The sequence below is a fragment of the Nycticebus coucang genome, chromosome 6 (genome assembly GCF_027406575.1).
Source record: "Nycticebus coucang isolate mNycCou1 chromosome 6, mNycCou1.pri, whole genome shotgun sequence".
Taxonomy (NCBI): domain Eukaryota; kingdom Metazoa; phylum Chordata; class Mammalia; order Primates; family Lorisidae; genus Nycticebus; species Nycticebus coucang.
The window spans coordinates 135,350,929-135,367,585 of NC_069785.1; the positions used below are offsets into that span (position 1 = coordinate 135,350,929).

Here is a 16,657-nt window from a genome sequence, read left to right on the forward strand (position 1 = left end):
TTTGAAACCTGACAGACAGGACAGCTTGTGAAGTGTAACTGTATCAACAGTTATTTTATTTTTTTATTTTTTGTAGAGACAGAGTTTTACTTTATGGCCCTCGGTAGAGTGCCGTGGCCTCACACAGCTCACAGCAACCTCCAACTCCTGGGCTTAAGCGATTCTCTTGCCTTAGCCTCCGAAGTAGCTGGGACTACAGGCGCCCGCCACAACGCCTGGCTATTTTTTGGTTGCAGTTTGGCCGGGGCTGGGTTTGAACCTGTCACCCTCGGTATATGGGGCCGGCGCCTTACCGACTGAGCCACAGGTGCCGCCCTCAACAGTTATTTTTGTAGGGCTTCTCGCTTTCAGGTGGTACTTCCTAAGACAAAGCCAAAGGAACTAAGTTGAACTGGCAGAAAAACCACAAAGCATAAAACAATATATTGTAATGCCTTTTTAAAAAATATTTTTTAAGTATCACTCTATGAAAAATATACCAAGCAAATAAGACCAACCAATTCTTTCTATGACTGAATTCTGAGTTTACTAAATTTTCATCTTAAATACTTACCATTTAGTCCTCCTGTCTTACTTTTGTACCCTTTCACCAACATCTCCCCAGCACCCCCACCTTCTAGCCTCTGGTAGCCACCCTTCTCCTCTGCCCATCTGTGAGTTCAGTTGATTTAGATGATACATGTGAACGAGATCACACAGTATCTGCCTTTCTGTGTCTGGCTTGTCTTACTTAGCATAATGCCCTTCAGATTCATCAGTGTTGTCACAGATGACTGAATTTTCTTCTTTTTAAAAGCTGAATAGGATCAGGCATGGTGGCTCACACCTGTAATCTTAGCACTCTGGGAGGCTGAGGGAGGAGGATCCCTTGCATTCAGGAGTTTGAAACCACCCCGAGCAAGAGTGAGACCTTGTCTGTACTGAAAATAGAAAAATATTATCTAAGCATTGTGACAGTTGCCTGCAGTGCCAGCTACTCATGAGGCTGAGGCAGGAGGATTGCTTGAGCCCAAGAGTTAGAGGTTGCTGTGAGTTCGGCTGATGCTGTGGCTCTCTCCTTGAGATCCGTCAATGGGGAAAATGACTGAGTGGTATCCTGTTGTGTACATGTACTACCTTTCATTTATCCATTCATCCACAGATAGAGACTTAGGTTGATTCTATAATTAGTATATTAAAAATAATGCAGCCAGCATGGGCGTGCACATGTCACTTTCACATGTCGGTTTCAACTTCTTAGCATATATACCCACATGTGAGATTGTTGTTGGATCATGTGGTTGTTATTAGATTTTCGAAAACTTCTACATAGTTTTCCAAAGTGGCTGTTCCAATTTATATTTCTGTAACAGTGTACAAGGGTTCCCTTTCTCCACGTCCTTGCCAACACTTCATCTTTTTAATAATAAGTATTCTGACAGGTGTGAGATGATAATCTCATTTCAGTTTTAATTTGCATTTTCCTAATGATTAGTGATGTTGAGTATTTTTTGTATTTTTTTTTTTATTAAATCATAACTGTATACATTGATATGATCATGGGGCATCATACACTCGCTTCATAGACCATTTGACACATTTTTATCACAGTGGTTAACATAGCCTTTCCGGCGTTATCTCAGTTACTGTGCCAAAACCTTTACATTCTACATCTACCAAGTTTCGCAAATACCCCTGTAAGATGCACCACAGGTGTGATCCCACTGATCCCCCTCCCTCTACACACCCCCCCTTCCCCACTTCCCCCTATTGTTAAGTTGTAACTGGGTTATAGCTTTCATGTGAGAGCCCCAAATTAGTTTCATAGTGGGGCTGAGTACATTGGGTACTTTTTCTTCCATTCTTGAGATACTTTACTAAGAAGAATATGTTCCAGCTCCACCCATGTAAACATGAAAGAGGTAAAGTCTCCATCTTTCTTTAAGGCTGCATAGTATTCCATGGTATACATATACCACAATTTATTAATCCATTCGTGGATCGATGGGCACTTGGGCTTTTTCCATGACTTAGCTATTATGAATTGGGCTGCAATAAACATTCTGATACAAATATCTTTGTTATGTTGTGATTTTTGGTCTTCTGGGTATATGCCCAGCAGAGGAATTACAGGATTGAATGGCAGATCTATTTTTAGATCTCTGAGTGTTCTCCATATATCTTTCCAAAAGGAATGTATTAATTTGCATTCCCACCAGCAGTGCAGAAGTGTTCCCTTTTCTCTGCAACCACGCCAACATCTCTGGTCTTGAGATTTTGTGATATAGGCTAGTCTCATTGGAGTTAGATGATATCTCAAGGTAGTTTTGATTTGCATTTCTCTGATGATTAAAGATGATGAGCATTTTTTCATATGTCTGAAGGCCGTGCGCCTGTCTTCTTCAGAGAAGTTTCTCTTCAAATCCCTTGCCCAGCCTGCGATGGGATCCCTTGTTTTTTTCTTGCTGATGTGTTTGAGTTCTCTGTGGATTCTGGTTATTAAACCTTTGTCAGAGATATACCCTGCAAATATCTTCTCCCATTCTGAGGGCTGTCTGCTTGCTTTGCTTACTGTGTTCTTAGCTGTGCAGAAGCTTTTTAGTTTGATCAAGTCCCAGTAGTGTATTTTTGAAGCTGCTTCAATTGCCCGGGGGGTTCTCCTCATGAAATACTCACCCAGACCAATTTCTTCAAGGGTTTTCCCTGCATTCTCCTCTAGTATTTTTATAGTTTCATGTTTTAAGTTTAAATCTTTAATCCAATGAGAGTCTATCTTAGTTAATGGTGAAAGGTGTGGGTCCAATTTCAGTCTTCTGCAGGTTGCCAGCCAGTTCACCCAGCACCATTTGTTAAATAGGGAATCTTTTCCCCACTGGATGTTTTTAATTGGCTTGTCAAAAATCAAATAGCAGTAAGTAGCTGGATTCATCTCTTGGTTCTCTATTCTGTTCCAGATATCTACTTCTCTGTTTTTGTGCCCATACCATGCTGTTTTGATCACTATCGATTTGTAGTAAAGTCTGAGGTCTGGTAGTGTGATTCCTCCTGTTTTGTTTTTATTTCTGAGTAATGTCTTGGCTATTCGAGGTTTTTTCTGATTCCATATAAAAGAAGTAATGTTTTTTCAAGATCTTTAAAATATGACAGTGGAGCTTTAATAGGGAGTGCGTTGAAATTATATATTGCTTTGGGTAGTATGGACATTTTGATAATGTTGATTCTTCCCAGCCATGAGCATGGTATGTTTTTCCATTTGTTAACATTTTCAGCTATTTCTTTTCTTAGAGTTTCATAGTTCTCTTTATAGAGATCTTTCACGTCTTTTGTTAGGTAAATTCCCAAATATTTCATCTTCTTTGGCACTACTGTGAATGGGATAGTCCTTAACTGCTTTTTCAACTCGACTGTTGTTGGTGTATATAAAGGCTACCGATTTATGGATGTTGATTTTATAACCTGAGACGCTGCTGTATTCCTTGATCACTTCTAGGAGTTTTGTAGTAGAGTCCCTAGTGTTTTCCAGATACACAATCATATCATCTGCGAAGAGCAAAAGTTTGATCTCTTCTGACCCTATATGGATACCCTTGATCGCCTCTTCTTCCCTAATTGCGGTGGCTAAAACTTCCATTACAATGTTGAAAAGCAATGGAGACAATGGGCAGCCTTGTCTGGTTCCTGATCTGAATGGAAATGATTCCAATTTAACTCCATTCAATATGATATTGGCTGTGGGTTTGCTGTAGATGGCCTCTATCAGTTTAAGAAAAGTCCCTTCTAGACCAATTTTCTTGAGTGTTCTGATCATGAAGGGATGCTGGATATTATCAAAAGCTTTTTCTGCATTAATTGAGAGAATCATATGGTCTTTGTTTTTTAATTTGTTTATGTGCTGAATTACATTTATAGATTTACGTATATTGAACCAGCCTTGAGACCCTGGGATAAAACCAACTTGGTCATGATGTATAATTTGTTTGATGTGTTGCTGGATTCTGTTTGTTAGGATCTTGTTGAATATTTTTGCATCTATATTCATTAGTGATATTGGTCTATAATTTTCTTTTCTTGTTGGGTCTTTTCCTGGTTTGGGGATCAGGGTGATGTTTGCTTCATAGAACGTGTTGGGTAGTCTTCCTTCTTTTTCTATATTTTGGAACAGGTTGAGTAATATAGGTACTAATTCCTCTTTAAAGGTTTGGTAGAATTCTGACGTGAAACCATCTGGTCCCGGGCTTTTCTTTTTAGGGAGGTTTTGTATAGTTGATGCTATTTCTGAACTTGATATGGGTCTGTTCAACATTTCCACTTGATTCTGGTTAAGTCTTGGAAGGTGGCGTGCTTCCAAGTATCGGTCAATTTCCTTCAGATTTTCATATTTCTGAGAATAAAGTTTCTTGTAATATTCATTAAGGATTTTTTGGATTTCTGATGAGTCTGTTGTTATTTCGTCTTTGTTGTTTCTGATTGATGAGATTAGAGATTTTACTCTTTTTTTCCTGATTAGGTTGGCCAGAGGTTTATCTATTTTATTGACCTTTTCAAAAAACCAACTTTTTGATTTATTGATCTGTTGTATTGTTCTTTTGTTTTCAATTTCATTTAATTCTGCTCTAATTTTGGTTATTTCTTTTCTTCTACTGGGTTTGGGGTTGGACTGTTCTTCCTTTTCCAGTTGCGTGAGATGTCCCATTAAGTTGTTAACTTCCTCTCTTTCTGTTCTCTTGAGGAAGGCTTGCAGTGCTATAAATTTCCCTCTTAGAACTGCCTTTGCGGTGTCCCAGAGGTTCTGATAGTTTGTGTCTTCATTGTCGTTTTGTTCCAAAAAATTGGCGATTTCTTAATCTCATCTCTGACCCAGCTATCATTCAGCATAAGGTTATTTAACTTCCATGTTTTTGTATGGGTATGCAGATTCCTGTTGTTACTCAATTCAAGTTTTATTCCATGATGGTCCGAGAAGATGCATGGAATAATTTCTATTCCTTTAAATTTACTGAGGTTAGACTTGTGACCTAAAATGTGGTCAATTTTGGAGTAAGTTCCGTGGGCTGATGAGAAGTATGTGTATTCAGTTTTGTTGGGATGAAATGTTCTGTAGATGTCTGTTAAATCTAAATATTGGATGGTTAGGTTTAAATCTAAGATTTCTTTGCTCAGCTTCTTGCTGGAGGATCGATCCAACACTGCCAAAGGAGTGTTGAAATCTCTGACGATTATGGAGCTGGAGGAAATCAAGTTACTCATGTCTGTTAGAGTTTCTCTTATAAATTGAGGTGCATTCTGGTTGGGTGCATAGATATTAATAATTGAGATCTCGTCATATTGAGTATTACCCTTAACAAATATGAAGTGACCATTCTTGTCCTTCCTTACTTTTGATGGTTTAAAGCCTACTGTATCTGCAAATAAAATTGCAACACCTGCTTTTTTCTGATTACCATTTGCCTGAAATATGGATGACCATCCTTTCACCCTGAGTCTGTATTTGTCTTTTAAGTTGAGATGTGACTCTTGTATGCAACAAATATCTGGCTTGAGTTTTTGTATCCAGTCAGATAACCTATGCCTCTTTAGAGGACAGTTTAAGCCATTCACATTGATGGGGAGAGTATTGATAAGTCTGGTGGAATTTTGGGTATCGAGTTTTTCAAAGGTCCAGTGGACATTTTTAATCCTTTCGCCAGTGTGGAAGTTGGAGTTTGATCCGAAGTTTCTGAGTGAGTTTACTTTTGTGGTATAGGATTGGATTGGTCATTGTGAAGGATAGGTCTGAGAATATCCTGAAGAGCTGGTTTACTTATGGCAAATTTTTTCAACATATGAATGTCATTGAAGTATTTAATTTCTCCATCATAGATGAAACTCAGTTTAGCTGGATACAAGATCCTGGGTTGAAAGTTATTTTGCTTTAGGAGATTAAATGTTGATGACCACCCTCTTCTGGCTTGAAAAGTTTCAGCAGAGAGATCTGCAGTTATTCTAATATTCTTACCTTTGTACGTAATAGTTTTCTTTTGCCAGACTGCTTTGAGAATCTTCTCTTTCATGTTAACTTTAGTGAAGCTAATTATGATATGTCTGGGGGATGACTTATTGGGGTTGAATCGTGCTGGGGTTCTGAAGCTGTCTGCTATCTGAATTTCAGATTCTCTAGGCATGTCTGGAAAATTTTCTTAATTTCATGCAGAAGGGCCTCTGTGCCCTTGGAGGCCACTTCATCGTTCTCAGAAATCCCTATAATTCTTATATTGCTTTTTTTCGAATTATCTGAGAGCTCTCTGAGTGAGTGATCCGTTTTTGCTCTCCATTTCTCTTCCTCTTTGAGAGACTGGGAGCGTTCGAAGACTTTATCTTCATGTCAGAAATCCTTTCTTCTGCTTGCTCCATTCTGTTGCTGAGGGATTCTACTGTATTTTTCATATCTTTGAGGGCTGTAAATTCTTACTTCAGTGTGTCTAAGTTTTTGGTGGTTTTGTCTTTAAATTCGTTAAATTCTTGAGACAACTTTTGAATTTCTCCTCGAATTCCTAATTCCATTTTATTAATCTTGTCTGCAATCCAAATTCTGAATTCGATTTCTGACTTCTCAGCCAGTTGTTTATGAATGTGATCTTCAATCACATCTGCCGTATCTTTTCTTGGGGGGGTTGATCTATTCTGGTTATTCATGTTACCAGAGTTTTTCCGCTGATTCCTCCCCATGGTTATTTTACTCCCTTTGGTTTTTTCCCCTGGGGCTTTATCGAGGGGCCGTATAGTGTTGTGGCCTGAGAAACTGCGGCCCTGTCTGGTGTGGTGGAGCAAAGTGGTTCTGTCTTGTTTTCAGCTGGTTTCTGTTCGATCTTATTGCAACTTCTATTCTGGCTTGAAGTCTCAGCTGTGTGGAAAAATCAGCAATTAAGTCACCCCGCCCGCCCACCTCTGGCCCCAAGCGCAGTTCAAAAGGTCCAAATCAACTGTCTCAATCGGCACCTGTCTTGGGTGGGAGAGTTCAAGAGGTCTCTGGGAACTGAATCACAGGGGCCTGGTGACTCCTCTGACACGGCTCACCCCCAGTGCAGCGTGGAGTCAGGAAGGAGCCACCCAGCAAACAGAGCAGTGTGGGAAGGTTGACGTCTCCTTCCCCACTTTGCCCCTCTGTCGGACCCAGTCACTGGTATCTCTGCAGATGGCTAACCCAGTTGCCTGCAGTGAACAGACACTCCAGGGGTTTGCACCTGCCTGAATCGCAAGGAAGTCTGCCAGGCCCCCGCAGACTGCCGCTATCTAGCAGGAGGAGATGGGGCCTGACATCTTTGAGTGCTTGATGCAGGTGATGGGAAGGAGGTGTTCACTCAGGCTTAGCCCTGTCCCTGATTGATGTTGCTAACAGAACAGAACAGACAACTTTGCGGGGTTCTGTCTCTGTTCCTGCCGAAATCGCCTACAGAAGACAGGCTGTTCTGAGTTCAAACATCTTTGCTGCTGGAGGTTTCACCTCTCTGGGTCGGCCCCGCCCTGGAAACTTCCCGGGTTTGTGAGCAGTGTCAGGAAATCCCCTGCTCACCGGTGGCCTCCTCTGGTTGCCCAGGGAGACAGGGGGTGTGGCCTCAGAATATCCAGAAGTGAGCGTTCTTCCGTTAAAGAAAAAACGGCTATTGATGTACCTCCAGGGAACTGCTGCTCTGGTGTGGGCGCTCAGCCGACCCTTTTCTCCTCTGTCTCGCGCCCCAGAGTCAGCACTGAGTGGCCGCAGTTTATGCTGGTCCACACCCCTCAAGAGATCCCCCAAGAATCTGAACTCTTGGGGGATAGGCCCCCAGACCCCGATTGGGAGTGGGGAGGAAGCTAGAGTTTCATTCAGTTTTACGCCCGCCCGCCCGGGGAGGGCTGTTGTACCGCACCACAGGGAAGTGCTGCCAAGGCTTGATTTCCCCTCAGCAGAGTGCCCTCTCCTTGCTCACGTGTCTCAGAGTCAGCGCTGACATGACGCAGCTCGGGCACTGTGCACTCCCCTTGAGAAATCACCCAAGGATCCGAACTCCTGGGGGATAGGCCTCCAGACCCGAGTGAGAGTAGGGGCTTTCAACTCTCAGTGGGGAAGCTAGAGTTTTATTCAGTTTTGTGCCCGGCCCCGTAATGTTGCCCGGGGAGGGCTGCTGCACCTAATCCGCAGGGAAGTGCCGCCGAGGCGTGACTCCCCCTCAGTAGAGTGCTTTCTCCTCGCCCGCGTGTCTCAGAGTCAGCGCTGACCAGTCGCGGCTCGGGCACTGTGCGCTCCCCTCGAGAAATCACCCAAGGATCTGAACTCCTGGGGTACAGGTCCCCAGACCCTGAGTGAGAGTTGGGGGGAAGCTAGAGTTTCATTCAGTTTTATGTCTGGCTGTATTGATGCACCGGGAGGGCTGCTGCATCGCACCACAGGGAAGTGCCGCCGAGGCGTGACTCCCCCTCAGCCTGGTGCCCTCTCCTCACTCGCGTGCCTCAGAGTCAATGCTGACCAGTCGCAACTCGGGGACTGTCCATTCCCTTTGAGAAATCACTCAAGGATCCAAACTCCTGGGGGACAGGCCTCCAGACCTCAGTGGGCGGGAGGGGAGTGTTGGGGATTCAGGGTTGCCGGCAAAGGATTTTTAAAGTTTTATTCAGTTTTATGCCCGGCAGGAGAACGCCACGGCACCCCAGTAGGGGAGGTAGGTCCAGTTTTTAGAAGGTCTCTCCCGTGGAGTGTAGTGGGAGGGCCTTTAATTTCTGCCCGCTTGTTCAATTGTGGGGCTCTTGAGCCGGTCTCATGGGGGAGGGGGACTCCCGTCCGCTTGGTGGTGGATTTTGTACCTTTTGTTTGCGTCCTTGTGATCACAGCTTGCCTCAGCGGTGTTGATGTGCGTTCTTCAACCTTCTCTCTTGGTGAGGCTCAAGTCCACCAGGATACTTACTAAATTCCTGTCCCTTAACTCTCCTTCTGGACGGGAGCCTCTGTTGAAAGCTGGGTTCAGTCCGCCATCTTGTCTTCCCCTCTTGTTTTGTTTTTGAGATAGAGGCTCACTCTGTCACCCTTGGTAGACTGCCATGGTGTCATAGCTCACAGCAACCTCACCTGGGCTAAAGCTAACCTTTTATCTTAACCTCCTGAGTAGCTGGGATGTAGGCGTGGCTAATTTTTCTATTTTTAGTAGAGACAGGGTCTTATTCTTGCTCAGGTCAGTCTGGAACGCCTGAGCTCAAACAGTCCACCGCCTTTGCTTCCCAGAATGCTGGGATTATCGGTGTGAGCCACCCTGCCAGGCCTCTTAGCCTTTTGAGAAAAGTCTGTTCAGGTGCTTTGCCCATTTGATTAATATAGTTATTTGTTTTTTCCCTCTATAATTCTTTGAGTTTTTTTATGTACTTCAATATTAATTCCTTGGATGTATTTTCTTTCATTCTGTAGGTTGTTTCTTCATTCTGTTGTTCCCTTTGATGTGCAGAATCTTTTTAGTTTGATATAATTCCATTTCAGACCAACAAATTTCTTTATGACTTTTTCTTAGAAAAAGTTTACTATTTCAGCATTACAACCATTTGACAAATTACAGCAGTATGCATTCAAGGAATTTCCTTGATTGTAACTCCCTACTTAGGTTACAGCTGTCAAAGGGCTAATAATTTCATCAGAGAGTTTGAGTGGACATGCAGTTTATACTTCATTTGATAAATATGATAGTGACATGATAAATTCAGAAAATTGGCAAAAATGTGAAGAGGTTTTTTATGAAAGAACAAATAAAAGTGATTAAGAAATGTGAAATTGTGATTCAGCTTCCTTAAGTCAGTAAAAGAAAATACTAATTTTACCTAGTGGAAAATTTTTACTTGTTTCCAGTATTGATGAGGGTGCAACGAAATAGACACAAGCGGTAAAAATTGTACAACGTTTTCATTTTCAGGAATTTTGTGTATTTTAATTTTTTATTTTAAAATAATTTTATGCTCATAGAAAAGTTGCAAAAATATTACAGAGATGTCTCATGTGACGTAGCTTCTGCTAATACTACATTTTTAGGAATTTATGCTGAGGAAGTATGAGACATTGCAACATAAATTTAAATACAAATGTGTTATGTACAATATTGTTTTCAATCATTGTGTTCTAATTTAGAACTTGACAAATCTATCAATTTGCAGTTTAAATAGCTTTTTCAAAATTAACCTTCGAGAGTGGAGGCCTTCATTGTCACGGTGTTAGTGAAGGTTAACAATTTAACCAAGCTAACATGTGCTTGTCACCCTCGGTGGATGACACAAGCACCGTGTTAGAGCACGGACAACTTACTATTGTGCCAGACAGCTGTAACAGAAAAACATTAATAGTGGCAGCTAACATTTAGTGAGTGGCCACGCAGTGTGCTGAGTGCTTCACTTGGTCGTGTCATTTAATCTTCTGTCACCTCTGGGACTGTTAGTGCCCCCCATTTCATAGATGAGGAAACTTTGTGGACGCATCACCTCATCTCAGCGCAGCCGACTAGGAAGTAGCACCGTCAAGGTTCAGATCCCACATCCCTGGTTACTGCTTTCCTCCTCCCTGTTTTCCTCCTCCTTTCTCCCCTCCCTATTTCACACTCACGTGGCTCTATATTGTGTAAGACAGTACTCCAGCTAGCAAATGTTACCTTGCAGTTACATCAGAACACCGTGTTTCATAAAGAATGCTGACTGAGAAAGGATTAGAATCAGAATGTATTCCTGTTCCACAAGCACCAAGGCACCAAGAAACACAGGACTCCATTTCCCCAGGGGTCTTAGCCGCTTACTCCCAAGGAGCCCTGAACGTGAGCCTCCCACGTCGGGATTGTGTCTGTCTTCACCTTCAGTGCTGTGGGATGATTTTACACATGTGCAGACTTGAATCCTAATGTTACATTTTCTTTGGAAAGGGAACAGGAAAACAAAGCAGACAAAAGATTGCCAGAGCTTGGTGAATTATTCTAAAATTATAATAGTGAATTTGAGATTTTATTTTCCATATTTGAAGTTCATAATTCAGCCATTATGCAACCTTTGGCCTATAAAGATGTGCTGACTTTGACCTGATCGAGGCACTGAGAAGTAATTGATAACAGTATTCTTCTGTCTTTTGAGTTGTTGAGCATTTGGTGATCAGTTGTTTGTTTTACTAAATATCCTGAGAGTTTGTTTGAAAACATTGTTTCTTACCTCTGGTAGGAGTAAGTTCTCCAGATTTATAAACAACAGTAATAAGTAAGATGGAGCTATTTCTTTTTGCCTGGTACTACTAAGTCCTTTACAGTGATTTATTTGATTTCATTCTTATACAAGTAGGAGTCACAATTAGGACATTGTGATCTTAGAGCCAAGCTTTTAGCTGTTTCTCTCTTCTAGGAGTTGGCTAATGTCAATGTCTTCAGGATCTATACCCATAATATAAATTCAGAAAAATGTCTTGGTGTGGTAAGGACTTGGGCAAATTCAAGTTTGTTGTGTGCCAGTGGCTTCCACTATTCCATCTTCCTCACCACTTGTTGGGGCCTGGGACTGGCCAGGTCTCCGGCCCTGGCCTAGGTTACTGTCTGGATGTGGACCACTGTGCTGCCTTGCTCAGGATTAACTCCCCTTAGGTTCTGGAGGGCAATATGTCTTAGCAGGAGAGAGAGAAAGTGAGGGAGAGAAACAGTCTTAGTAGGAGAGTGGATCTTAGCAGTCTTTGTAGAAGGGCGCTGGGCAGACGCCCTCTGAGCAGGAGGAGCAAAAGTGTTAGAGTGAGTGGGTCTGTGAAAGGAGGAGAATGATGAACCCCAGACTGACCTCTCCCTCAGCTACTTATAGACGTAGTCCTGTGGCTGTTTGCACCACAGGTGTGGCGACTCCTGAACACTGATGTGCTCCTCTAAGGGGAGCAGGATCCCTTCCCCATGCCCTTATCACCAAGACGTTCTATTACCAAGCTGCTACAGGTGTTTCTCATAGTTACAGAGCGTTCAAAGCCTAACTCTCACTTCTTCTTTCCTTTGAGCTATATGGTCTGCTATAGTTGTGCTATACTAAAAGTATTCAAACACAATTTTTTTTTTGCAGTTTTTGGCCCGAGCTGGGTTTGAACCTGCCACCTCTGGCATACGGGGCCGGCGCCTTACTCCTTTGAGCTACAGGCGCTGCCCACAAACACAATTTTTTAAAACAGATGAGAAGACAGGAGGGATAAACTTAAAATACTGTGGGCGATGGAAGTGAGGCCTTCTTGTTTAGATGAAAATTGAAATTGAAATTATTTCATTGGATATTTACATTAATCCTTGTTCTTTCACATAACCTATGTGAAATTTTAAGCAAAATACCTGATGTGTTATTAGATTCCTGGAGAAGGAAATAGAATCTTACTTATTTTTGATAAAACCTTGTGAACTTGGATAAAGTGTTTCTAGTATATGTCAATTATAAAAGATGATTTTTCCCAGTATATTAGGGAGCAAGCAAACAAAAATAAATTCTATAATTCAATAAGTAAAAGTCATCATTATGATGGATAAAATGAACAGTTTTTGGTAGGAACAGGCAATTCACACAAAAAATCAATATTGTGTGAAGCAGTGCTAAGCTTCACTGCTAATCAAGGTAGTGCAAACGAAAAGAAGGTACAATTTCATATCTATTTGGTTGGCAGAGCTGTGAATCCTCATGATGTCAAGTATCGACAAGGATTTGGGGGAAATCACATACACTACTGTTAGGTGATTACATTGATATGACCTGTTTGGAGATCAGTTCTACAAATTCGAAATACCGTTGCTGACACCCATCCATCATGGGCTGGCAGTCCCACTTTCAGGTGCTGTTGTGGGCAGCCTCACCGATGGGCAGGGCCAGATTTTCGCACTTTCAGGTGCTGTTGTGGGCAGCCTCACAGACGGGCAGGGCCAGATGTTCCCACTTTCAGGTGCTGTTGTGGGCAGTCTCACAAGACGGGCAGGGCCAGATGTTCCCACTTTCAGGTGCTGTTGTGGGCAGCCTCACAGACGGGCAGGGCCAGATGTTCCCACTTTCAGGTGCTGTTGTGGGCAGTCTCACAAGACGGGCAGGGCCAGATGTTCCCACTTTCAGGTGCTGTTGTGGGCAGTCTCACAAGACGGGCAGGGCCAGATGTTCCCACTTTCAGGTGCTGTTGTGGGCAGTCTCACAAGACGGGCAGGGCCAGATGTTCCCACTGTCAGGTGCTGTTGTGGGCAGCCTCACAGACGGGAAGGGCCAGATGTTCCCACTGTCAGGTGCTGTTGTGGGCAGTCTCACAAGACGGGCAGGGCCAGATGTTCCTACTTTCAGGTGCTGTTGTGGGCAGTCTCACAGACGGGCAGGGCCAGATGTTCCCACTGTCAGGTGCTGTTGTGGGCAGTCTCACAGACGGGAAGGGCCAGATGTTCCCACTGTCAGGTGCTGTTGTGGGCAGCCTCACAGAGGGGCAGGGCCAGATGTTTGCACGCTCATTGCAGCACAGGCTGCAGTAAGGCCAACCATGAAATGCCTGCTTTCCTTCTATTTGGAAATGAAAACATAAATGAGACTTTCTTCCTACAATAGAGTGTACTTCTGCAGTTACAGAACATTAACATGGACAAATGTCAACAGAATATTGAGTGGAAGCTGCAAATTCCAAAAGGGGTGGGTGTGTTTAAAGAGTTAGGATCTCGCTTTGTCACCCAGGCTGAATTCCTGAACTCAGGCGATCCTCCTGTCTCAGCCTCGGGAGTAGCTGGCACCACAGGATGTGCTCTCAGAGTGCTGAGCTTACAGGCCTGAGCGGCTCTTTTAGACCAGGATGTGACTTATGTTATATAGTTTATATAAAAACTTAATGTTATATGTTGTTTATTGATATGCACATGTAGTAGAGTTAGAAAAACATGCATACATGCATTTAAATGAAACATATCTCCTCTAGTCCTTACTTTTAGGAAGGGAGAGGGAATGGGTTTACATATGTAGCGACTGATGCTTTTAAAAAATGCAGAGCTCTGAAGCACAAAGGAAAATTTAACATTTGTGTAATCTCTGTAATGGATAATAGGTATGTTTTAAGTTTTTTTTTTTTTTTTTGGTACATTTCTAATGTTTGAAGTGTTGCATAAAAATACATCTAAGTGTAAAAGAAAAAATGTAGTGATGTGCTAAGAGGCTTTTCTCCCTCCCTCCTTCCTCTTTCTCTTCTCCTTCCCTCCCTCCCCACCCTCCCTTCCATCCTTTCTTAAAATTTTTTTTTTCTATTTTAGTTTTTTGCCAGCCCAGAGGAAGAAGTATTTAAATCCCCTGTGGTCATTCAGAAATGCTTTGGGTGGTAAGGTAGTGGTAGGAACTTAGGAGAAAAGGAGTTTGCTTGGGCAGACAGTAAAGAGAGACCTTTTGTGACAGAAAAAACACCATTTTCAAAATCAGGGAGGCAAGCAAAGCAACATTCAGCTCATGAATGAATGCAAGTGATTCATTCTAACTGGAAGCCAAGTGAGGCCACAGACAATAGGGACTGACATCAAGATGGAAATGTAGGCCCAGCCCAGAGAATGGAAACCATTATATATGCAGGTATATTTGGACTTAATCCTATGAACCAGTGGTTCTCAATTTAGGCTGATAAGCAGAATTAACTGAACCTCATTCCAGACTTAGTGAATTAGCATCTCTTAGACTAGGGGTTAGGACAGTGCTCTTTAAAAATCTTGGCCATGTCTGTTCTTTTATGTCACTCTCACAACCTCTGAAAGAGGGAACTGATGCTTCTACTTCTGTTAAGTGGAGAAAAGATACACTAAAAATGTCTCCTTCTATTCTGAGGTGGCTGCTCTGAAGGTTTTTTACCCCAGACCTTCTAGATTTTTATGAACCAAAAGCCTCCGTATAAAATTAAATTGCAAAACTATACAATATGCTATCAGGATCTGCTTATCATTACTTTTGAAGGATTATTTTAGTGTGACAATAAGATGTGTTTTTTTTTATTGGGGATAGTGAGGGGAAGAGTTCAAAGGCAAGGCACATTAGCAATATTCCAAGTAAGAAATGATGATCTTTACTGAGGGATATAGGACAGAATGAGAATAGATTCAAGAGAAAATTAGAAGATATTGTCTAATAAGTATGCTCTGTGAGTATGATCATTGAAAAAGTAAGCTCAGAGATTAGGCAAAGAAGCTAAGAAAGCGTGAGAGACTGAGAGAGCTGACGGGTTCTAGACAATGCATGCACACCAAATGCTCACAGAGGAAGACTTAGGGGTCTTGGTTTTGCACACCAAATGCTCACAGAGGAAGACTTAGGGGTCTTAGTTTTGCACACCAAATGCTCACAGAGGAAGACTTAGGGGTCTTGGTTTTGCACACCAAATGCTCACAGGGGAAGACGTAGGGGTCTTGGTTTTGCACACCAAATGCTCACAGGGGAAGACGTAGGGGTCTTGGTTTTGCACTCCAAATGCTCACAGAGGAAGACTTAGGGGTGTAGGTTTTGAGTGTATTTCTAGTCCCAGTCACAGAAAATGTTGATGATAGCTAGTCAATAGCCTGATTTTATTTTTCTGTAATTTTAGGTAATATTCTCCTATCCAAAGTTACATTATGTTTTTTTGGTAGATTTAGAGTCATGTGCTGTCTTGAACACCTGGCAGTTCTGCAAGAGCAGCAGTAGACTTTGACGAGCAGTAGGAAGGGGATTAATGGAGAGTTCTGCCTTGCTTCTTCCGTTATTGACCATTTAATGTAACATAACTCATGAGAGTGTTTTGAAGTTTAACTATTCACTATTAAATTAATAGAAACTTCTTGTTAGAAAATCTCATGTGTAAAATACCCATATATAGATTAAGGCCTGTGCACAAGTGCTTCCCAGCACAGATGAATTGTAAGAGTGCTTTTTTCTCTCCCTTACCGAAAGGGCAAAAGTTGGATTGTTAAAAGGAGCTATGAAGATTTTCGGGTACTTGATAAACATCTTCATCTGTGTATTTATGACCGACGATTTTCTCAACTCTCAGAGCTTCCTCGTTCTGACACCCTGAAGGACGGGCCAGAAGTAAGCATTTAATACCCTTTTTGTTGTACATTTAGTACACGCGTAATCACCGTTCACGAGCTCTTCCTGGAGAAAGCGCTACACACCTCCTTGCTACATATCACTGTGGTCTCCTGTGAGGTTGTCCCTGTGGGAAGCTATGCATCAATGCCAGGGCCTGGGTCCCCCTTCAAAGTAATTTTGAAAGTCTTTTTCTGGAGTGGCCATCAGAGCTGTTGTCGTAAATGGTATGACAATTAAGTTCACAAATTCATCCTAGGAAAAGTGCTACATTCCTCATTGCTGAATATCACTACAGTCACCAGGTGGCCAAGGGGAGGACTTTGAAGGTGTTTGCATATTGAGCACACAGGATTGTTTATGAGATGACTTCACTGTTTCCTAAGTAGAAAATTAGAAGTGCTAAGTAGAATGTTTATAATTAAAGTAGGTTGTGTATAATTTTATAAGGGAAAGAACCTCATATCCTAATATATGTATAGTAAATAGACAATATATTATGAACAAATAATTCTCCAGAGAAGATATAAAAATATGGAAGCAAAAATGTGAAAAAATTTTGACTTTACTGGTAAACAAGAAATTTCATTAAAATCATGCTATTTGATTTGTGTATGGTGGGAGGCTCCTGCTAAAAATTTCT

General features: G+C 42.1%; 1 protein-coding gene across 7 annotated transcripts in view; it reads left to right on the plus strand.

The window, feature by feature from the left end:
- Window positions 1-16,657, plus strand: part of ARHGAP32 (Rho GTPase activating protein 32) — a 263,606-nt gene that overhangs the window by 148,429 nt on the left and 98,520 nt on the right. For all 7 annotated transcript variants that reach the window (XM_053594093.1, XM_053594099.1, XM_053594100.1 and 4 more), the window contains one exon: window positions 15,877-16,014. In XM_053594093.1, coding sequence (XP_053450068.1) covers window positions 15,877-16,014 — 138 coding nt within the window. The remainder of the gene's footprint in view (window positions 1-15,876; window positions 16,015-16,657) is intronic.